Source organism: Antechinus flavipes, chromosome 2, assembly GCF_016432865.1.
Source record: "Antechinus flavipes isolate AdamAnt ecotype Samford, QLD, Australia chromosome 2, AdamAnt_v2, whole genome shotgun sequence".
NCBI classification, from domain to species: domain Eukaryota; kingdom Metazoa; phylum Chordata; class Mammalia; order Dasyuromorphia; family Dasyuridae; genus Antechinus; species Antechinus flavipes.
Window position 1 is genome coordinate 241020675 of NC_067399.1, and position 25316 is coordinate 241045990.

The window sequence follows — 25316 nt, forward strand, 5'->3', positions numbered from 1 at the left end:
GAGAGCGGAGCTGTAGAAAGCAAAGGATGCTAGTTGGGTGGCAAGAGAGTAAAGGCTTGTGCCAGTCATCTGTCAGGTCTGGGAGTCCAGAGTGTTCAGATTGTAAAAGTTTGATTCATTATAAAAACAGAAGAGAGTACATGTTTTGAAAGAGAGCTAATTTCCACTTTGGAGGACAATCAGCACTGAGGGCTGGGTGTCCAAGGAGACTGGTATTGTAGTGATTTTATATTCCTCAAGGTAGCAATTGCATTTCTAATCTCCTTGGGGCCTAGATTTTCTGCCAGATGATGTCTCTCAAATGATGCATATATAGCCATGTCCTTGGATAATAAAATCATTGTGCCTTTGTATAGAAGCAGCTTGTGCATGAACACATTACTGAGGCCTTGTTGATGCTGACTTCATATGCTCAATATTTACTCAAAAATAAGCGATTTTCTATTGATTCATGGACTTCAGAGTGTTAGTGCTAAAAGGGACTTTTGATAAAGGACTTATATATCCCTTTTCTTTTTACCAGTTAGGAAACTGAAATGAAGGGGGGAAATGTCTTGCCCAAGGTCAGACAATGAGTTCTGGTTCTAGTTCTACCATAGATCCCTATTTTAATGCTTTATTCCACTGTAATATTTAATGGAGTATTATAGATCTCACTATTTATTTCTTTTTTAGCAGTTCTTGGCCAGTTTTTTTTGATTACTGATCATTGACAAAAATTCTCGTTACATTCACCCTAAGTTTTAACTCTCCATCCTTCTAACTTCTACATCCTTGTCAAGGGTGTCTACAGTGTTCTGATATGATCATGTGAATTGGAAGAATTAGGGATAGGGATCAGACCTGTGAATTAGGGATACAGACCGGACCTGTGATTTTGTTGGTACACAGAGTTTTCTGAGGAATCTCCTTCTTTGCTGAGGAATGAGCAAATCCCCTCTCCTGATGCAGGTCAATATCTTATATACAACCTAGAGTCTTAGATCCTTGCCAAGGACATTAAATTTAAAGGACTTGGCTAGTGTCAAAGCAAATCAAGAGGTGGATTTGAAAAAAAAATTGTCTAAATTTCTGAAAAGATCTTCCATGGATGGTACATGTGGTTGTATATTGTAAGTGTTCATAGGTAGGCTACTGTCTCACCTTGGTCTGATGGTGCTTCTTTACTTCAGATTCACTTATTTAATTAACAGTGATTTTGCTTCTAAAGGACTGTTCATATAGACAAATGATAGCCTGAGTGATAACTTGCTCTCTTGTTGACTCTTCCTTTCCTAAGCACACTTATCAGAGCTCTTATTTCAATCGAACAACTATTTGTTGAGTGCTTACCACTTGCTCTGGGGTAATATAAAGTCAAAAGTGAAAAATTTCCTATTCAAGAACTAGGGAGGAGTCGTGCTAGTGGAAAAGAATATAAAACACACACACACACACATATATGTATATGTATATATAAATGCAAAACAGAACAACTGTGCATCATTTTATGATCTGAGAGGTCCAAAAAAGACCAATAATTAACACCATTTATTTGAACAAGCCATTTGGTTGAGACTAATACAGAAACATCTTTTTTAAATCTCCTGGCTAAATATGACTATCAGTCCTTTGACAATGTGGAGTGCATCTAGGGGAGTAAAAAAAGAATTATATTAGTGAATAACTTGGCCATTAAGGGATCACTGAAAAGTACTGGAGATTCAGGAACTGAAAAAGTGAATACTTAGGGAGACTTGTTAATATTCTGTAAGTTTTTAAGGGGTTGTCACAGAGAGGGTTTCAGCTCATTACGCTTGTTGCCAAGTATAGAAAGAGGAGCAAAGTTGGAATTTCAATGGAGATAGATTTTGACCCCATGGAAAGAGAACAAAGCAACATTTCCTATGAATTTGAACTTTGTGAAAATTTAATGACTTGCCTTGAAGAGTAGTGGGTTTTTTCCCATTTGGAGATCTTTAAGAGGAGCAACCCTTTCTACTTTTAACTCTACCTTATTATTAATCAAGCAAAAATTCTTCTTCCTTGAAACTTTAACTCATTGTTTCTAATTCTGCCAAGTTTTCTCACATTAAAATCCTCTTCAAATACTTGAATATTATCATACTCCTTTATCTACCCCATTTCCAGCTTAAGTTCTCCAAATCTTTAAGGCCTATTATAGCTTTTTAAATAAGTTATTCTAATATGGAAGAACAACATATGCCTCTATATTTAGACAATAGAATATAGTACCTTCAAAAATGCTTTTCATTTAAAAATTAGTTATTTTTTAAGCTTTCTTTTTAAAAAAATTTGAGTTCTGAATTCTCTTCTTTTTTCCCTCCTGCTGCTCTTCTACCCACCAAAGAGGCAAACACATGATATCCATTGTGCATATAAAATCATGTAAATAATATTTACATATTAATGATATTGCAAGAAAGAAAAAAAAAGAAAGTGAGAAAATCATACTTCAATTTGCACTCAGAGTTCATTGGTTTTTCTCTGGAGGTTTAAAGCATGTTTTTGTTTTCATCATGAGTCCTTTGGAATTGTCTTGGATGGTTGAATTTATGAAAGTAGCCAAGTTTTCCAAAATTGATCATAATTACAATATTGTTGTTACTTTGCACATTGGTCTCTTGGTTCTTCTCATTTAATTTTGCATAAGTTCATATAGTCTTTCTTGAAAACACACTCCCCTGTCATTTCTTATAGCACAGTAGTACTTTATTAAAAGCATATGCCATAACTTGTTCAGCCATTTGCCAATTGATGTGTATCCTTTTAATTTTCATTTATTTGCCTCTACAAAAAGAACTGCCTTTAATATTTTTGTACATTCAAGTCATTTTTATTTTTATTTGATATCTTTATTATACAGACCTAGTTGTGGTTTTGCTAAGTCAAAGGGTATGCACAATCTTACAGCTCTGGCATATTTGCAAATTGTTCTTCAGAATCTTTAGACCAATATACAACTCCACTAACAATTTTTTAGTGTTCCCTCATCCCTTATTTTTCCTCATCCCACCAGCATTTGTTATTTCTGATAGGTGTGAGGTAGTTCCTCAGAACTGTTTTAATTTGCACTTTTCTATTTAGTAGTGAATTAGAGCATTTTTCCCCATAGGATTACAGATAGTTTTGATTTCTTTTTCTGAAAACTATCAGCTCATATCATTTGATTGTTTATCAGTTGGAGAATGACTCTTATTTTTAGAAATGTGATTTAGTTCCCTACATATTTGAGAAATGAGGTTTTATCAATGAAATTTTTGATATATTATATTTTCTATGGTACCTTTTAGGAAAATGTCATTTCCATGATTATCTCTTTTAATTATCTCTTTTTGCATTTAATTTGTCTGAGATGAAGATTGTCACTCCTACATTTTTTTGAACTTCTATTTAAGTATAATAAGTTCTGTTTCAGCCCTTTATATTTATTCATTTGTGTGTTTCTGTTTCAAGTGTGTCTTTTGAAACATTTGTTCTGGATGAAGAGGAAAAAATACATTGTAAAATTCCAAACTAAATGTGATTATAATGTATGAGGTACTTTTTAAAGGACAGTATCTGTTTCTTACTGATAAAGAGAATGGAAAATATGTTTAGTTTTCTTCAAGTCTTCTTGCCTTTATTCCAATCATCTCTCCTTGTGGTCATTGTCTATTACAGTATATTTTAGATTAAAAACAAAACCCTTAATGTAACTATAGTATATAAAGTAGGTATTATATTATCTCAGCAAGTTATAGTCTTGGTCCTAGAATAAATGTACAGTATATGATTCTGGTTTCTAATCTATTCTGTTGTCCAATTCCATTTTATGTGCAAGCTCATCCCATTCATATTCACAAATATAGTTACTGTTTATTTCTCTGCCTCCTATTTTCTTTTTTTCTCTCTTTTTTTAATCCTGTCCTTCCTCAAAAGTCTGTTTTGATGAGCACTATCTCTTTAATCTGTTCTTTTTTCTTTTTATCATTCCCTCACTCCTCCCTATGTTCCCCCCATCTTTTATCTTCTTCCCATTCTATTTAACACACACACACACACACACACACACACACACGCAAACACACACATTCTTTGAGCTAATTCTGATGAAAGAATTTCAGGCACTGCCCTCCATTTCCACCTTCATTATAAAAGCTCTTCCTTGTGTACCTCTTTTATTTTATTTATTTATTTTTAAAAAGCTTTTTTATTTTCAAAACATATGTATGGGCAATTTTCAACACTCACCCTTGCAAAATCTTCCAAATTTTTGACTCTCTTCCCCCCAGTCCTTCCCCTAGATGACAAGTGATCCAATATATGTTGAACATGTGCAGTTCTTTTATACTTATTTCCACAATAATCATGCTGCACAAGAAAAATCAGATCAAAAAGGAAAAAAAAGAGAAAAAACAAAATGCAAATAACAACAACAAAAAAGAGTGAAAATTCTATCTTATGATCCACATTCAGTTCCTACAGTCCTCTCTCTAGAAGCAGATGTCTTTCTTCATCACAAGATCATGTGTACCTCTTTTATGTGAGAACATTTTCCCCTTTCTCCTCTCATCTCTCTTTTCCCAGTGAACCTCTCTTTCCCATCTTTTCATTTTTTTGAACTCATTCCCAAATAGTTAACTTATATTCCTGCCTTTTGTCTTTCTAGCTGTCCTAATAATGATAAAGTCCTCATAACTCGGAGGAAGAAAAACAAAAGTGGATATAAATAAAGACAGGATAAAACCAGAAATATTCATCTTATTATTTTTAAAGCAAGAATGACAGCATTGCCCACATGAAGTTACAGTCACCAAATGATAATAACATCCAATTCCCCAGCATTTGTATTTCTGTCCCAGGAGAGTGGGTAACTGCCACTTAGTTTTGCAATTATCATTTTAAGCAGTTTTGTATTGATTAAATGAATCTGCTTCATCAAGCAGAAAGAGCCCCAAAGAATACAACAAATGAAATGATCTCAATATAATAATCCCAGCCCTGAGTCTTAAATGATGCATGTGCATGTGCTTTCCCATCCGTGGATATGATCAGCCTCTGAAATAGAGCATTGCCAGTCATAAGAGATAATGGATTTGCTCCATAAATAAATGTTTTCTTTTAAGTGCCTTTCCCCCCTAAATTCCAAAATTATCTATTTTCTTTTAGAGGACACATTTGTTATGGATGAAGGAGGAAAAAAAATTACATTGTAAGACTCCAAACTAAATGTGATTGTAATGTATGAGATACTTTTTAATGGACAATAACTATTTCTTGCTGATAAAGAAGATGGAAGATATATTTAATTTTCTTCAGATTTTCTTGCCTTTATTCCAATCATTTTTCCTTGTGGTCATTATCAATTACAGTACTTTTTAGGTAAAAAAAAAAACACTTACTATGACTAGTATATAAAGTTGATATTATATTATTTTAGCAAGTTATGATCTTGATCCTAGAATAAACATACAATATGTATGTACCTCAAAAATAAAACCAAGATCGAAGCAAGAAGAAATGCTTTTCTTGACAACTTCTGAAATATATTCTCCTTTCTTTGATCTTATTGTACAATATGTCTTCACTGTGTTCTCCTTTTTAGCACTGCCACCTCCCTCTCCTCCCCACCCCCCACAATTAGTTGTGGCTTTTTCTAAAGTATGCAACTGTATGCTGCAAGGTTAAAGTTGAACTTGACTTTTGAGTCTTGCCAGTATTACAGAGTTAAACGGATTTTCCACAAACCAAAGCTAGTGCTTTAGTAAATGGTTTAATGAAATGTTGTGGCTCAAACTTTCATCTTTTTGTGTCTAACCCACTGGCGATTATCCTTTTCAAATTTAGATAGACTGGTTTTCAGATGGAATACAAACTGTACATTTCCTGGCCCTTCAAAGATTGTTTGGAGCTGCCAAAGCTTGTGCTTTTCTCTTCTTTCCCCTTTTCTCCCTCCCCTTTTTCTCTCTCCTTCCCTTTTTACTTCTACCTTTTTCCTTCCCCTTTCCCTCCTCTCTTTAACTGAATTTCCTTCTTCTTTTCTCTTGCTCTTGCCTTTTCCCTTCCCTTGATTTCTCTTTTCACTACTCTTCTTCTCTTTCTCTTTCACTAATTCAGAAAGCCATGACTTTGGACCCAGAAGACATATAAATAGTATGTGTCATCCTTGAGGTTAAAACCAAGTGCAGAGTGAAAAAGAATTCCTGCCTTGACAAATTCTAACATATATTTTCCTTCCCTTGACCTTATTACAAAAAAAATGTTATTTAAACATTTACTAAACTTTGTTTCAAAATGACTTCCACGCCCTGATAAGGTATATGAATAAGACCTTAATCAAGGAGCTAAATATAATTCAACTATAAAATGGCTTATTAAAAAATTCATGCTCCTCAGCTACTTAAATAATTTGAAATGCTAAAAATAGTTTTTTTTTTTGCTATTACCCTCCTATCTTTACATTTGAACACTGTCAAATATATATTTAGGAGAAGGCAAGGTTTCCTATGCACATAATATAGTCCTTTCTTCATTGATTAAAGAAGTTTTCTTAACCAGTAGATGAGCTTTCTCATGAGGAAAAATATGTGGCTTCCGTTTATTATGAGATGCATTGTTTTATTAGTATTATTGATTTTAAAAACAAGAATTATCTCCATTGTAGAAAAGGAAAACTCTGGGGCTAATGTATCTTAAAAATAATTTGTTGTTTTTCTTTTCTTTTTTCTTTGTTTATTTTGAGGTTTTTTGCATTCTTTTTGTAGTGGGGCAACTATTTCAAAAATAATATTTTATTTTACCTCAATTACATGTAAATCAAATCATATGTATAACATGTAGCTTTTTTAGTGTTTTGAATTCAAAATTTTATCCCTTTCTCCTTGCCTTCACCCCTCTCTGAGATGATAAGCAATCTGATATAGATTGTATATGTGCAGTCATATAAAACATTTCTTTATTAGTCATTTTGTGAACAAAAACTAGAAAGAAAGAAAGAAAGAAAGAAAGAAAGAAAGAAAGGTAAAGAAAGCAAGCTAACAAGGAAGAAAGGAAAGAAAGAAAGGATGAAAGAATAAAGGAAAGAACGAAGGAAGAAGAGAAATAAGAAAAAATAATATTTTTTAGTCAGTATTCAGGGAAGGAGAGAGACAGAGAGAGACAGAAAGAGACAAACAGAGAGACACAGAGACAGAAAGAGATTTTTTCTTCCTAAAATTTCTCCAAAGTCTTTTATAATTTGTCCTTATTTACTGAATGAACACATAAATGAATGATTATGGTGGGGTTTTCATTTAATCAGTCAGCAAGTCATAGACTAAGTGGATTTTTTTGTGTCAGATACTGTACTAGGGGTATGGGAAAGAAAGATGAGAATGTAGGAAAAAAAAACTTTCCCTTCTATCAGAGGATTCAGATTTTATTAAAGTGGGAATGAAGGGACATTATATAAATGTAAAAAATATGTACTAAATATATATATAAGATAACTTTAGAGAAGCTTATAACATCTGGAGAAATCAAATCAGGATTCGTGTAGAAGATGTTATTTAACCTGAGTTTTAAAGATAATTTGGGATTCTAAGGTGGATGGAATCCATCCTGGGCATGTAGGGAAATAGGTGCAGAAGCATAGAGGTAGAAGATAAGGAAATCATAATAAGAAAGGTAATTTGGACCATAGAATATATGTGAAGGGGAGTAATCTATAATAGAGTTGGATAGGCAAATTGGAGCCAGGTTATGAAGGACTTTAAATGCTTATTAGAAGAGTTATTTAATTCTAACAGTAATAGGAAAATACTGGAGTTTATTGAACGAAGGGTGACATATTCAAATTTGTGCTATTGGAAAATCACTATGGCAACTGTGTGCAAGATGAATTGGAAAAGGAGGGACTTAAGCCCAAAACTAGATTGACAGCTATGTGAATGGAGAGAGCAGGCTATATGTGAAAGATGTGGAAGGTAGATTGAAAAGCCTGGATCCTTCCCTTTAATGATTTTACTTTGCTGCATGCATCCCTGTTAATCTGGGGATCCAGGTGTTTGGTGATTCCTCATTAATTATAGAATACAATTTCTCATTTATTCTAGAATAAGGACCCTAAGCTAACCCAGGTTGACACTTTTTAGGCTTTCTACAATGTGATCCCATGCTATTTTTATGTTTATTAACCACTAATTTCAGATATATAAGTATATGGAAATTTAAAGCTGGAAGGAAATTCAGATCATTGAGTTGAACTTTTTCAATTACAGATGAGGAAAATGAGTTCTAGGGAATGAAAGTAACTTGCCATCAGCCACAAATGTCATATATAAAAAGAATCAGAACTTGAACCCCAATCTTCTGGGACACTAACATTCAATTCCATCTATGGTAGTCTTTTAGGATCATACATAGATTTAGAATTTGAAGAGACCTTAGAGGTTAACATCCACATTTTATAAATGAGCAACTTTTGCTTATTGTGATTGCCTAGCAGCAATGTCTTTCTAGCAGGCAACTGCCTATTCACATGTTGTTCAATTTTCTAAGTCCAATATGACACTTCATAATGACCCCATTTGGGGTTTTCTTGGCAAAGATTACTGGAGTAATTTTGCCATTCCCTTCTCTAGCACATTTTACAAATGAGACAACTGAGGAAAACAGGATTAAGTGACTTGTCCAGGATCACACCACTAGTTAAAGTATCTGAGGCTAGATTTAAACTTGGGTCTCTAACTCTGGCACTTTATCCACTGGTCCACTTACCTGCCCTGTTCACACCTTAGCTTTCCTTCCTGCTCAGATAACTCTATGGCCATCTCCAACCTGAGGTTTCTTCAATTTAGCATCTCATTCAACAAATTTTTTAAAAAGTGACACTAGTACAGAAAGTGGTTAAGTCTGTCAGTGAGAAAAGACTGAAATTCAAACTTTTGATTACTAACATTGTCAAAACTGTTCTCTGTGAAATGACATCAAAACTGAGGTTGAAGGAATAGAAAGTGACTCACTTTTTCTCTGTATATATGCACATATATATATATATATATATATATATATATATATATATATATATATATATATTTATATTTGTCTGTGCAAAAAAGTGACCCTCTGGAAGACCCCTTTGGAGGAGTGATAGGGCTGTGATGAGGGCTGAATGAGGTCTTGCAGTTCTGACCAGGCTGTCACTGCAATGATTTGTGCCTATTTCTGAATGAATGCAGACGGTGGTCGCAAACACAGGCATATGGTCTTTATGATTGACTGTGGCACCAAACAGGCCCATTCTGTCATGCTGTTCTATTTCAGCAAACACAGTGCTCTGCAGTTCAAACTGTTGGGTCCTGGGGAATGGCAATATGGTACAGTATTGCTGGGCAATTTTGCAGTGCTCCGGAACAGCTTTCCCCATCCCAGATGGGTATAAAAATTGCCTTAGATTCAGCTGAACTAAATGAGGAACTTGGAACAAAGCAAAACCAAAAAAAAAAAAAAAACACAAAAAAAGCCAACAAAACAAAACATGGTTAGAGGTTAAATAGAACAGATTTTTCTTCTTGACTTGATTCTAAGAATAGGCAGATTTCTCTCCTTTCCCTCTGACAACAAATCAAAACAAAACCAAAAAAAAGAAAAAAAAACCCAAATGCATCTCCTACTAGCCAACCCATATTTTTCACCTCCTGCAAAGCCTGACTTTAGGAGTCACTTTGTCTAGGGAGCATTTCATGGTTAACCTGCCAGAATCAAATCATACAGTTCAAATCATGGAGATTATTCATTCATTCAACACTCATAGACTCATATTTATTTACTTAATGTAATTTGCTAAGTGTTTATAAGTACCATTTTGTTTGTGTTCATTTCATTCTTCATCTCAAACTAGAAGTATCAGCTATAGAATTTTAGAAAAGTCACTTGATTGAAAGTCACATAATCAAAAAAAAAAAACCTAAAGAATAATAGAATTAGAAGTAAATTTAAAAAGTATCCAATTGAACCACCTATTATAGTATTATGGTTGAGGAATAAAAGAAAATAACTTGACCGTGTACTGTGGAGAATTGTATGAGAGTTGAGACAAGAAGCACAGTATCCTATCTTACAGGGACTAATCTTTCTCTGAGATATTTTTCAGAAAAATTTTCTAAATATAAGATTTTCCTAAATATTTCTAAATATAAGATAATATTTGTAAAAAGTGCTTAGCACAATACCTGGCACACAGCAAGTACTCTACACTTAACACACACATGTATATGTATGTATATATAATATTTATATGTTCACTATTATATGTACATATATACATACACATATATAAAGATATAAATACATACTATATATGTAAATTATATATATATATTCATATATACATATATATTAATGTGTATATATGTACATACATATCTATTTATATCTATATCGCCATATCTATCTGTCTATATGTACGATGCCTGCAATGTGCCAAGTATTGTGCTAATATTTTTTATAAATATTATCTCTGTTTACATATATATCATATATATACAAAATGTCATTATTTATGCAAATACAAATATTATATAGACTATACAAATACTATATATAGTATATATATTATGTATATATGTATTACTTGTATGTTGCCTTGCACTAGCTATGCAGTAGATAAAATATTGGAATCATGAAGACTCATCTTCCTGAGTTCAAATCTGGTCTCAGATATTTACTCACTATGTGACCTGAGGAAGTCACTTCATTCAGTTTACCTTAGCTTCTTATCCACAAAATTATTTAGTAAAGGAAATAGGAAACCACTCCAGTATCTTTGCTGTAAACAAAACAAAACAAAGAGAAACAACCAAATGGGGAAATGAGAATCTGTTTAATGCACGATTAAAATGTCTCAACCACAACTAACTATGACATCAACAACATGAAAATGTTTATTTTCATTCTCTGCTTTTTTCCCCTTTTATACTGTCAAGAGATGACTGTAAAACTTTGGAAAGTCACTTAATCTCTCTACGCTTCTGTTTGCTTATCTATAAAATGAAAATAATTCTTATATTTCCATGGCAAGAATTATTATGAGGATTAATTTAGGTTTTCTATTATCAAGTTGTAACCAGGAAGTTCTATGTAATTCTGAACTGTGGTTATTCCTTTTTCTTAGTTGCTACAGATGTTATAACAGAGAAACTGTGTCTTTATTCCTTAGAACAAATAACTTTCAGTTCATCCAAGGTTGAGCACTGGAGTCAGTGGGGGATGTAGTTTAGGCAAAGTTAGATTTTTAAAAATTCTGCCTGTATCTGTGATTTAATATTGTATAGAACTTTTGGTGAGGAAATTCCCTCTATCAGTGCATATCTTAAGAGCTATTTTTCAACTTATACTTTAGAGAGTTTATTGAGGAATATAGAAATTAAGTGGCTTTTTCATGTTTTCCCAGCTATCATGTCTCATGAGTCAGGACTTAGATCCAGAGGATCTGAATCTAAAATTGGCACTGTCTTCTTCACTGTTATTTCAGTACCTCCTCAAATGTCTATTAAAATTCATTAAAAACTTTAAGATTATTGTGGCTTTCAATTCACTCCATCTGAAGCCAAAAAATCAGTTCCTATTTCTCACCAGAATGTGAACCAGGTTGGTTGCCTGGCACATGATTTTCTAAATGACTTTTTCAATGACACATTCTAAACAACATTTTTTTGTAATACCCAAATATATTTATTGTTATTTTTTTTGACTAAATAGTATTTTTTCTGATTACATACAAAGATAATTTTTAACATTCATTTTTGTCATATTTTGAATTCCAAATTTCTCTCTCTCCTTCCTTTTTCTTTCTCCTCCCCAATACACCAAACAATTCAATATAAGTTATTGCTGTATAATCATGTTAAACATATTTCCTTATTAGTCATGTTGTGAAAGAATAATCAGGACAAAAAGAAAAAAAATGAGAAACAAAAAACAAAGAACAAAATTGAAAAAGCAAAAATAGTAAAAAACAGTGAAAAATATGCATTCAGATTTCATAGTTCTTTCTCTGGATGTGGATAGCATTTTCCATCACATGTCTATGAGAACTGTTTTGGATCACTGTATTGCTGAGAAGAGCTAAATTTATCATAATTGATCATCATACAGTGGTGCTGTTATTCTGTACAATATTCTCCTGGTTCTGCTCACTTCACTCAGCATCGGTCTTTTCAGGTTTTCTAAAAGTACCTGCTCATCATTTCTTATAGTACAATAGTATTCCATTACATTCATATACTACAACTGCTTCAGCCATTCCCAGTTGATGAGCATTCCCTCCATTTCCATATTTTGCTACCACAAAAAAATATTTTTGTACGTCTTTCTCCCTTTTTGTCATCTCTTGGGATACAGATCTAGAATTAATTTTGCTGGATCCAAGGATAGACAGTTTTATAGCCTTTGAGGCATTGAAGAATCCAAATTTATGTAGCATTTTAAAGTTTATGAAACATTTTATTCATGACTCTGTGAGGTAAGTAGTATCACTTACATACGAAGATACTAAGTCTTAGAGAACTAAAGGAATTTGCCAGTAGTCTTACATAAATGAAGAGGAACGATGTGAAAAAATTAAAGTGAAATGGTAAAGCTCTACCAGAATGTCTATAGTGATCTCTTCTGATCTTTAATAATAATAGAATTGCTATTTGTATTCAATATGTCAGTACTAATTAGTAAGTTGGTACTCTAGAAAATGGAGTCAGGAAGAGGAGCTGGATCAAACACATTTATTTAAGAGAAACTTGTATTTTAAAAGTTAATAACTTTAAGAACATTCAGAAATTCATTTTTAAGGTATTTGTAAGTGGAAGGTTGCAAAAGAACAGAAAAAAATCACATATGATCAAAAAAGGGGTGAAGTAAATTATTGGAATATATTAATCTATATGCCATTTACTTATCTATAAAATATTTTTGAAAATGGTTTCTGCATTTAAAAAAAAGGTGTCCTTGATTAAAATGTAAGAAAAAAATAAGCAAGCTTTTGCCTACTGTTGTCTACAATAAACTATATCTTCAGTCAATAGACACCTGTATTATAGAACACAAATCATTTCTTGTCATTTTAATATATCATTTCATATATAATTATTGATTTGCTTATTTTTGGTGAAAAACAAAATTTAGGAGAGCAATATTATTCTTCCTGTATCCCATACATGGTAAGTTCATACAGGATATCTTTATAATTTCAGCTATAAAAATAAATTTGTTTAATGATCTCATTATGAATATAAAACTAGGTATACAACCAGGGATGTTGTCACCGAGTTACTCAACACTATTACAGATGAGATTGTAAAGTCCAAATGAGAGAGATATTTTATATGTGTTATTCTTCAGAAACTGTGTTTACAGATGGTTTTAAGACATTTGCTTTGAGATCTTGAACTCTGATTCCTTCTGTATGATAAATAGCCATTGTGAAGAAATCACACTTAATCTACAGATAGAAAACTAAATGCAGAAAATTGCATATTTTCTAAATTCTTCCATACAGTTGGAAGAATTGAACTGGAATTTCAATGAGTCAGTCCATCAATATATGTATCTTAGGCAGGGCACTGTAGGGTAGATATACATACAGACAAAGAGATCCTCTGTAGGTTTTGGACCATCATTATTTACTGATGTACTTCCCTTGTTCCTCTCAGTAAGTCTTCCCTTTAACAGAGAAAAACAGTTACTCAAAACCAACAGATAAGACAGCTAAAAATGATAATGTATTTAACATTTTTATCCACATATTTTATCTTCTATCTCAACTGAAAAGGGAAAACTGTGTTTCATCACCTCTCTTCTGGGACTAAGCTGGTTAATGGTATTTAATCTGGATTTATCTATTTTTAATTTGTTTTCATTTACATTATTATAGTCATTGTGTATTTTGTTCTACTGATTATTTCCTTTACTCAGTTCATATATGTTTGTTCATTTTATTTTTGGAGTTCCAAGTACTCATCATGTTTATGGTACAATACAGTGGTCTAGTTCATATATCACAATTTGTTTAACTATCCTCCATCAATAAATTTCATGTTTTCTTTAATATTAATATTCTCCTGATATTTCTATCCACTACAAATCATGGGATACTAAATATAATATCTGAGGAATCTAAATTGCACTTAGCCCAAAGGGCAAAGATTTATGATGGCGGTCAGTAGGCTATGATGTATTACTAATGAGCATTTGTACAGAAGTGGTGCAAAAGGCATCATCCATAATACATATGACTGTAAATGGAGGTGAGGTATGTAGTGAGAGTAATGGGTAACAGATACATTGCTTATAGGAAGTGTTAAAAAATTCCAAGGAAGAAATTCAGTGTTATGACTAGACCCTTATACAAAGAGGACGTAATGATGGATGACAAGGAATGAGAAAGCAAGGAAGAGTTGTCTTCTGTATCAGTTGTAGGAATTAATCACACCAGTAAAGACCAATCATTGAAGTTCATTGTATAAACTACAAATTTAAATCAAATAATCAATTATTAAATTATTTACAATTATTTAATTTACAAAGAAAAATTAACATGATAATATGCTTCCCCAAGAGATATAAAACAATGATTAATTATTATGTGAATAATAGTCTTCTTTATCAACTAAAATATAACCTGTTCTATTAGTGTCAGGTAGGTGACATACTAGGTAGAGCACTGAACTGGATTCCCGACAATTATAGAGCCTGACAGATAATAGGTACTTAAATACTTATTTTCTTGCCTCTCTTCTCTCCATTGCATAGCATAGATAGAGAATCTGAAGGCAGAGCTGAGAGAAAGGGATGGAAGTTTCAGAGAGGCTAGTTTTGTCTTGATGTAAGAGGGAAAAAAGAAAACACTTCTTTAAAATGGAATTTTCTCAAAGTAGGAAATGCCTTAGAATGTAGTAAGTTATCACTTCTTATGGTCTCCATGCAAAGGCTGGGGAGGAATAGTTGGGGATATTTTTGTCGGAGTTATTTTAGCAGTTTGTGTTGCCATCACTAAGGCCTTTTCAAATCTAAAATTCTGTGATTGAGAGGCATTCAAGGCAACAAGAGACATCATAGTGGCTAGAGATACTGGAACATTTTTAATGTAAAAATATATATATTATATGCTAATATATATATACACATATATATATACACACACATATATATATGTGTGTGTATATATATATATGTTATACATTTATGTATAAATAAAATACGTCATCATCTGAAGCCCAGGGACTCTGAGGTTATGACTGAGGTAGAATGCAAAGAAAGCAAGAGACATGACCAATGTGCAAGCAAATCATTTGCAAACCACATTAAATAGCAAGGTTTCCATGAGCAGAAGCCAATTTGACTTCTATTTCTTAAGCATTTCAATTCTAGTATCCTTGGGGACTCATTGTCATATGCCTATTATACCTGTTGGATAGTTCAATACTGAACTGAACTTATTTTTAGTTTTCCTTAAAGACCTCTTTCCAGAATAAATGGGTCAGAATTATGAGCTTATGACAAGCTTGGATTTACTCTTAGAAATATTAAAATATTTGGAATATTGACAGTTAATCAGAACATTTATTTAATTAGAACATTCTATTTCATAATTATGCTCAATTTACTATGTGCTATCATAAGACTAACTGAGGATATCACAGTGACTTTGAAGGCAAGAGGCTTGGACTGGATTATCTCTTGAATTTCTTTGCAGCTTTGACCTAAATCTCACCTTTGTCTTACCATATAACTTTTCTGCATGCATTCTCCTTTCTTCCCCTTGTCATTCATCCAAATCCATGTTTCTCCTTTAAGATTAGACTTAGTGAAGGGCTAGATGTCCTCCAAAAACCTTTCCCCAAACACTCAGACAACCTCTCACACTCAATTTTCTTCTTCTCCTTGCCCTTCTTCTCTTCCTTTTTTTTTTTTTAATCTGAGGGCCTAATACACTCAACACTTGATTCTATACCATCACTGATGGCTCTGATTATTTCCTATGCTTTGTGCCTCTAATGAGACTGTCACATTAGGAGCTACAATAATGAGTGATCTCATCATACTTTATCTCATGCATTTTTCATATTTTAATTTGCATTAGATTTCTCTATAAAAATTCTTACAGTATGCCCTTATCTTATAGGACCTAGAGTAATAATGAGCACGTTTTTACCTTAGGCAAGTGAATTGAAGTGGTCCATGAATGATTTACTGGGAATATGGCCTTAGAGGGAATAAACACACCCTGAACACCCCGAGGTTGCTAATGTTTTGAAGTTTATCTATTTCTGGAGGCAGGAAAAGGAAAATGAGCAGGAAAAAGAAAGGAAAAATGTTGGCCATAGGGTGGGCAAGATAATAAGGTGAGTAGAGATGTGCAGGAGGGAAAGAGTAGGATCTTAGGGTAACAGATCCAGAGTTGAAGAGACATGACTCCGTTGGGTTCAAAGTTTTAAACTGGGGTTCTTTGCACCAAACCAGGCTGTCAGTGAGGTAGAGTGAGGAGTCACAATAGTGGAGGTGAGCAGGTGAGGGAGGGTAAGGACTAATGGTAGCAGGAGATCCAGTCCACCCCAAATGTACTGGTTCCCTCACCTGTAAAACAGAAGGTCTTTGAATAAATCTGGACGCCATTTTATTTAATTTTACTCTTGTAGGGAGCGCGTCTCGGTCTCTTCCTTCATGTCCTGCTTTTCTCCCCACAGCTCCAAATGAAGATGAGTGAGCGGGCTGTCTCGCTCAGCACCATGGTGCCCCTTCCCCGCAGTGCCTACTGGCAGCACATCACTCGGCAGCACAGCACCGGCCAGCTGTACAGCTTACAAGGTGAGCAGACCAGGCCCTCTCAGTGGGTTTGGGGCAATATTAGCCTTTTTGGGTCTTTTGCTGACTCATTTAGAGTTTGACAAAACCTACTTAGATCCTCTGTTCATTCTGAAAGTTGTTCTATCCAAATAGCAAATATGGTAAGTCCAGTGTGACCTATTCTTGGTAAAGCTTGAATTTGAATGAACAATGATTTTTTTCTCAAATACTTACAAATCATTGCTTTGATAATTATAATTTTGTCAGGACTAGAATACAAACGGAATGATCTAGAGTTTGCATATTCACAATCATTTGTTTTTGAAAATAAGGTCAACACTTCATTGGATCATAAAACCACAGATTTAGAGCTAAAAATCCATTTAGTCCAGTCCCCTCCTTTAACAGAAAAGGGAGATGGGGCCTAGAAAGATGAAATGTCCAGCCCAAGATCAAGCAAGTTGTAGTCACAGTCAGGATTAGAACTCAGCTCCTTTAAGTACTGGTTCTTTAATTCCATCTCCCCAATTTATGTTCATCATCTGAGACTTAGTAATATTTATTTTGAAGTCAGAAGATCTGGATTTGAACTCCATTGCTATCATTTACTGACTATATGATCTCACTTATCTTACAATCTTGCTGGGTCTTCACCATTAGATTAGATAATATCTAAGATCCTTTGCATCTCTAAATGTATGATTCAGTGATCTTAATAATGCCTGCCAGTTCTTCTGGTACCTTAGCACATATTATATATTAATATCTGGTCATTTTAATTTGTAGAGGGGACACTGGATGCTTGTTGACACAAGCACCTTATTTGCCCCTTTTACCTCATGTTTCAACTCCACGTTATCCATTTTGATTTTATTCCTTCTATTTGGAAGATAATCCTTAGAAGAGAAAATAGAAACAAATTGAGTTGAACAATTCCATAGTCTTGTTATCATATTACCATTACTTTCTTCAGCCTCCAAAGAACACTCCTATACATTTTTTTTCCTTCACATTTTCTCAAAGTGTTCATTCTCACCAAAACCTAATCTCCCTTTTTTGTTACTCATGACCATTATTGTTCCTTGCTAATCTGAACTCTCTAGGAATGATTCTCATAGGAATATGTTATTCTTTCTTAGCAACTTTCATTGCTTTCCTTTGCTTCTATGTTGATTAAAAACCATTTTAAATCTGAGGTGGTCAGGAATGTACTCGTGCAGTCATATCACTATCCTTAAAAAGCTCTCCTTTTCCCCATTCATATATGTCTTTTTTTTTTTTTTTTTTTTTTTTTTTTGTGAGGCAATTAGGGTTAAGCAACTTGCCCAGCGTCACACAGCCAGGAAATGTTAAGTGTCTTAAGGCCAGATTTGAACTCAGGTCCTCCTGACTTCAGGGCTGGTGTTCTATCCACAGAATCAACTAGCTGCCCCATATATGTGATTTTTATAGGACACTGAAGTGGCAAGTGGATAGAGTGCCAGGCTTGGAGACAAGAAGACATCTTCCTGAGTTCAAATTTAGACTTAAAAATATTGAATAGCTGTGTGACTCTGACAAGTCACTTAACCTTATCTTATCTTAACCCCAAGTGCCTGAGAGTGCCTAATTGTCTATATCTGCAAAATGAGCTGGAGAAGGAAATGGTAAACCACTCTAATATCTTTGCCAAGAAAGCCCCAAAATGGGTTCACAAAGAGTGACACAATTTAATAATGAAGACAGCATTTATTTGTCTTCAGAATTTCATTTTTGAGACTTTGGGCTATTTTCCCTATAGAATTTTTACCTGCTATTTATCATTTATGTGAAGTTTCTGAAATCTGTGTTCCCAATATATAGTATTCCACATGATATTTGCCATTCCTCTCCTGTCATGAATTCTAAGATGAAGCAGTTAATTGTAGGCAAGATTCCCATTGTCTCAACTTCAGCAACCACTTCCATTTTGTCGATTGGAACCAGATCCAGAATTACAAGGCAGTTCTCTCGTCAGTTCTTTCATCTTTTGCAGAATGAGATCATAATTGAAACAAGTCAAAAATATCCCAACTGCTGTGCTTTTAGTAGTGAGAGAGATAAAAATATGCCTTAAAACTCTCAGTTAAAGCTCTCAATCACTATTCATTCATTGCTCCAAGTGAAGTTTGTAATCTGAACTAATCTGATTTAATCTTTCTATCCATGTGGTCGGTAGTAGGCTACAACATAATTTCTATTTTATCCTTTATTAACTTTTACTCACATGCTTTCTGTATCTTATGTCCCCCTCAATACCTGAATTTTCTCACAGGGGTACAGATTAATGTACAATGTGGCTTCATTATTCTTTTTAAAATCTCCCTTATTTAACACCTCACAGCTTTTCTAAAATAGCTATAATATATATACACACATGCCAAACATATGTAATTATGTGTATAATTTTGATATTGTGCCTTCATTTCTGAAGATATATTCCCTCCCCCTTTATTTAGTGGGCCATTCTTTATAACAAAGAATAAAAGACAAAATAACAGTTCAGCAAAACTAACCAGCACATTAGAGAAGTATGGTAATACAAGCAGTATTCCACAACCAAAGTCCCTCACCTTTACAAAACGTGGAAGCAAATTCATCTTCTCATCTCTTTTCCTAATCATTATAATTATATTGCAATTCAGTTTCATTTTATTGTCCTTTCCCTTTAAATTGTTATAATCATTGTTTATATATTTGTTTTCTGTGTCAAACATGATTGATTGTTTTATTGACTTTAAATAATGCATACTTTTCCAGATTCACATTTTAGTCAGGGGATGAGTCCCATCCCATTAAGTCTCAGGACTACCTCAGGACTACAATTTCCTCTTTTTATTTCTATCTCACCTTCTTTGTTATCCACATCCAAACATCCAATGCAATTGCAAATGGACATCATCGGGTTTTATTATTGTTTCTTCTTTGATATCACCGCCTATAAATTTTGATTCTTCTGCTATCCTATGTTGTACCCCCTCCCCCTAATATCAATTAGCAGATACTCCCAGGCAGTTCCTCCTTCCTCATTTTAAGATTAAAATCCTCTTGATCAAATTCTTAAGACATTTCTCAAATATATTTTTACCACAGACTCCATTCCCCACTTCCATTAGGTAGGTTCAGGTTATTCCTAGGCAAGATACCATCATTCTTATATTTTAAACCATGGTCCAAAACTACAAATCTCATTCTTAGTTATAATCTTATTAACTTGATTTTCACTTTTGAATGCTGTCTTCCTTTTTTCTAAGTCTTTCTTTAAATGGGCTCTGCTAATGAAAACATCACCTGTGACCTTATATCTTCTTCATTTGCCCCTAATTTTATAATTTTAGCAATGTTATCAGGGTTCCTATTGGTGGTATAATTTGTCTCCTCATCAATCACCAGGAGGCAGTAGTGGCTGTCAGTTTTGACAGGTTTGGGTACATCCTCTGTGAAGACAGCACAAATTCTTTTTTAATTTGTCAAGTCGATTAAGAGCTGCCTTGGTACCCCTCGTCAGGTAAGCACCAATTACCACTATTCCTCTATTCTTCTTGTGGCCATTATTAGATGACCTCTCACCCGATGGAATGTGTGGATCATATTATTATTGCACAGATTACAAAAAGTTGCCTCCTAAGATGGTTTACTTCTCCCATCATACCTATTATTTAGTTCCAGATCTTCAGTGATCCTTATTCTTTCTTTCTCATTTCTGTTACATTCTTCAATTGTCCAGCTTTCCAACTCAGGGTTATCCCCTCTTTTTTTCTTTTTTGTTTACTTTCTAAAGCTTTTCTTCTGTCTTTTCAAGGAAGACTTCATTAATTTTTGTAACCTTGAGAATAGAAATATTTTCTAGCTCTTTCACTTTCTATAGGATAAAGACTGATGTACACTTTTTACATACATAGATTTACCTGATATTGGTAGAAACCTAGGCATTGTACTTTCTCTGAAGGTTGGGGTCTCTTAATTGTGGTTGGTTACTTGTGGCTAATAGGAGCATTGCTTATTTGGAAAATGTTTTGCTTATTTAGTGGGTCTCAAGGAAACTTCATAATTTAGTCATGGGGAGGTTTCACAATTTTTTTTTTTTTGGCAACATGACATGCAACTGCCTTGATTGCCAGAGTATTTTTGTGCTGAGCCTTAATGGAAACAGCAACAGTCACAGTTCTTAAATGAGAATTCAATCTCCAGCCAGGTGCTAGCAGCTAAATTTAATTACCGCCCTCATTCCTCCTTTTCTGCTTAAGCTCAGATCCTTGTCTAATAATTGAGTATTTCAGAAGTTAGGTGATTTCTTCAGAGTAGTTTGGATCACAGATACAGAGCTAGAAGGGATATCATAGGCTTTCTATAGTTTTCCTTGTACAAATGAGGAAATTAAGTTCCATGGAGATTAAGTGACCTACATACACAGAGCATTACCCAACCCTAGCAGAGGTTATAAGCTTTCAAAAACAGAGTTCAAAGATCCATCATTTCTCTGGGATCAATACTCTACCTCATATAGCTTTTATTATTGATTAGCTTGGTGATCATGGAAAAGTTGAACTAGCATAACTTCATTTAACATACATTGACAATGACTAACACATTATATAGTGCTAGGTATATAATATGTAGAGTCATATAATTGTAGGGCTTGAAGAAATAATTTAGTGCAATCTTTCCATTTTATAGATTAGGAAGTCAAGTTATTGAATGAATCAATGAATAAAATACAATTTCTTGGCCCATCATTTTTCTGGTTTATAAAACAAGGAGGTTGACCTAGATGAATTTTGAGGCTCTTTCCAAATTTTAGATACTAGAGTCAATAAATTAATCACTGTGAGAAAAAAAGAAAAAATGCAGAACCAAAACAAAATAAAACAAACAAACAAATCCCCCAAAACCTATCTACTCTTCTTTCCCATGGTCATTGAAAGTTCTGACTGAATAAAAAGAACAAATAATTGCTAGCATTAATATAGCATTTTCTGATTGGCAAAGTGCTTTACTGACCTTATCTCATTTAATTCTTTGAACAGCTCTGTGAGGCAAATGCTATTATTATCTCTACTTTACGAATAAAGAAACTGGTTCATATAGGTTAAATGGCTTGCTCAAGATTGCACAGCTATTAATTATTTCAAACAGGATTTGAATCTAAGTTTTCCTAGTTCAATAGTAGCATAGCTATTATCTTTGTATATAACTCTGCCTCAACTCATGTCACATTGTCCATTTAGGATATTACTTCCACATAGATAAACAGACACTTGCACACACATTGGGTGTCTCTAACAAATTTAAATTATTAAAGCTTAAACAATCATACTAGAGATCGGATTACACATCCCTTGAATGAGACATATTTACTCTATCCTTTGTCTTTCCAACTTTATATGCAGAATTGCCCTTCTACTGCATAAGAAAAAAAGCAAAGAAAAAAAGACGTGTTGAGTAGCAAATTTATAATGTCCAGGACCATGTCAATTGATGAGTTTGGAAAAACATCGCTTCTGACATTTGGGGCATTTATCTTGGTTATCTGATATTTATTGATATATTTCTAATTGTCTTCCATGACAAGCCTGAGGGATAGCACAGGAAGTTGCTTATCCAGACACTTTTTAGCAAAATTTCAATCTTGAATAAAAACTAATAGTCACCAGAATTCGTCCCCCACAATTCTAATCATAGGGAGCCATCTGCTGGTTAACTTGAGAATTTGTGTTTTATTTTATTTTTTTCCATGGAAGAGGCAGGATGACAGAGGCTATCTAACCTACTTCCTGCCTATATCATGACTGATGGATTAACTGTCTGTCTTTTGACAATGTATAGCAATGAATAAATGAAATGGAATCCATATAGAGATCATCATATGTAACTTATAAGATCGATAGCTTTTAGAGGTAACACGAAACAATAGAATCATAAGATTTAAAGCTAGAATGAAAAGCTACTTCAAATTGCTCATCTTATGATTGGTGAAACTGAAAAGAAAAAAAGTAATTTTGGCACAATTAGTGTGTTAGCAGAAGCAGGATTTAAAACCAAGCCCTCTGACTCCAGATCCAAGAATCTTGCTGTTAGCCCCTCTGAAGAAAGATCATGTTATGGTAATTGGATAAAATACAAGGACAGGTAGAACTGGAGTTTGTATATTTAGCCCCTAGTCCTGCCTTGATCACTAACCAACTGTGTGACTTTGAGAACATTTCCTTCTTTGGGATTTAATATCCTAACTGTAAGACGAAGTTTTCACCCTATAAAAGTGTTAGGCTAATGATTCTGAAAAGTGCCTCTAGTTCTAGAGGCAGCTAAGTGATGCAATGATAAGAATGCTGGACCTTGCGTCAGGCAAACTTATCTTGCCTGAGACACTGACTATGTGACCACGGTCAGATAATTAAAAGAAAAAAGATGGTGACTCAGATTTTTCATCTATAAAATAGGGATAATAATATCACCTACCTCTCAGTGTTGTGAGAATAAAACAAGTTAATATTTATAAAACACTTGGCACAGTGCCTGACACACAGTAGGTGTTTAATAAATGTTTGTTATCTATGTCCAATAATCTAAAGTTCTCTGATTTCATAAGTTGATTTTTAACTTTAATTATCATTTTTTAATTCTTTTTGGACAAGATGGTTCAAGTCCTCTGAAGCTTCACCGAACAGAGACATTTCCTGCCTACCGATCAGAACACTGATAGAGACTGCAGTGGTTCTTGGAAATACTTGTGATTTGTCAGCCAATGGACCAACATGGAGGAAAAACAAAGCACGACAACAAAAGAGCAGGGACAAAAATGAAAATGAAGTACTGGCTAATTTACTGTGACTCAGAAGTTCTGCAATATAAACATATATATTTTTTACCTTTGCCAAAATGAAAAAAAAAAATGCTGTGTAGATATTGAATCCTTGTTTCAGAGTTTACAGCTGGACAAAAAATGAGTTATATCATTGGTTGGTTTGTATGCTAAATAGTGTGTCCTTTGCAAATATTTGAATTTGTCTTTGTGGATTGTTGTGACATTGCTTTCATCAGTTTTAACTGTACCTTGATCCATGCCAACAATTATCTGGCTCTTACTTCTTGTATGTTGTGCTCTACAGTTCCTAAAACTGTTGTTCAGGTTAGTTATTGGGAACCACATTTTATTAAATGACTGGCAAATCAATTATCTGACCTGCTCTTCATAGATCAAGCTTTGTTCAGAAATGACATTTTCCAAGGACTCTGTCAAGTGGCATTTATGGGGTTGCATTTTTTTAAAGCTTTTACTTGGTTTAGAACATCTTCATAAAAGATTTTAAAATAAAAATCATTATTCACCCACATGGCCTCTTGCATTCAGTAATGGAACATCCCTGTTGTGTGTATTCACCACATAAAATATGATAGGCTTTATTTATTTATTTTTAATTACTCTGTTTTAGTAGCACTAAAGAGAATTACGGGTTAAGCTAAAGTTTAACAAGGGAGGGACATGGGTATTTTACCCAGGGTTTTCTAAAAGTAAATGATTTAGTGTGGGGCTGCATTCTAGCAGCCAAAACCAGACCTGGACCAAAATTTTGGAAGCTGACATGTCCCTGGAAGTTCAATAAGTAGGTGAGTAACTCCTTGTGATACTATATAGTCTCATTCATATCCCAGAACTTTTATTGGATAAACTTAAAGAAATTAGGTGGCTCAGCTTTTCTTTCTCATGGATCTTATAAAAAAGTTTCATTTTTCATAAAGTTTTCCAAAAAGCATGTAATACTGATTAAATTCCAAAAACCTTATTTGTATTCAGTAATATATCACTTCCTACTTATGTAGTACCTTAATGTTTACATAAAATTTTGCTTAAAATGCTCCAGTGAGATTTTTAATGTAAAGTATTCACATACTCACTTTATACATGAGGAAATTGAAGCCTTTAGATAAGTGGCTTGTTAATGTCATTGCATTCATTATGGTTAGCTTTTAAGTGTTAGAACCTAGGTCAGAACCAACACCACCTGGCTCATAGTCCAGTATTTTTTCCTCCATTACAACATGTTCACTCTCTACCAAGCTTAGAAGATATTATGAAGTGATCACCTCACATCCAAATTACTTGGTACTGCCAAGGATTTTTTGAGTAGCAATGTGTTCATTTTTGGCAATATATTAATCCATTATTTTGTATTTCTGTTCTGTCTCCTACAATATCTGCTTGATCATTTTGACTCAAGACATTGCTCACTTTTCATCCTCTTCCCAACTTTTACTCCACCCTTCTGCACGTCCAGCCTATGTCATGTAATCAAAATTCTTATCTAAAATATTTAGTTCAACACATGTTTTTCACTCTAGTCATTTCTATGTTTTCATTCCATTACTTTTCTTCCTAGAGAATACCTAAAGAGCAAGTCCCTGGTTTTCATTAATATGTAGCAGAAGGAATTAAACTGAGGGATTAAATAATAGGAATAAAATTAAACAGATAATTGCAAAGTAAATAAAGTAAAAAT

General features: G+C 33.6%; 1 protein-coding gene across 1 annotated transcript in view; it reads left to right on the top strand.

The window, feature by feature from the left end:
* The window catches only part of DOK5 (docking protein 5), a 145196-nt gene extending 121046 nt beyond the window's left edge, over nt 1-24150 (top strand). Inside the window, exons 7-8 of the mRNA XM_051976618.1 lie at nt 16701-16821; nt 23454-24150. Coding sequence (XP_051832578.1) covers nt 16701-16821; nt 23454-23518 — 186 coding nt within the window. The 3' untranslated portion in view covers nt 23519-24150. The remainder of the gene's footprint in view (nt 1-16700; nt 16822-23453) is intronic.
* The last annotated feature ends 1166 nt before the right edge of the window (nt 24151-25316 follow it).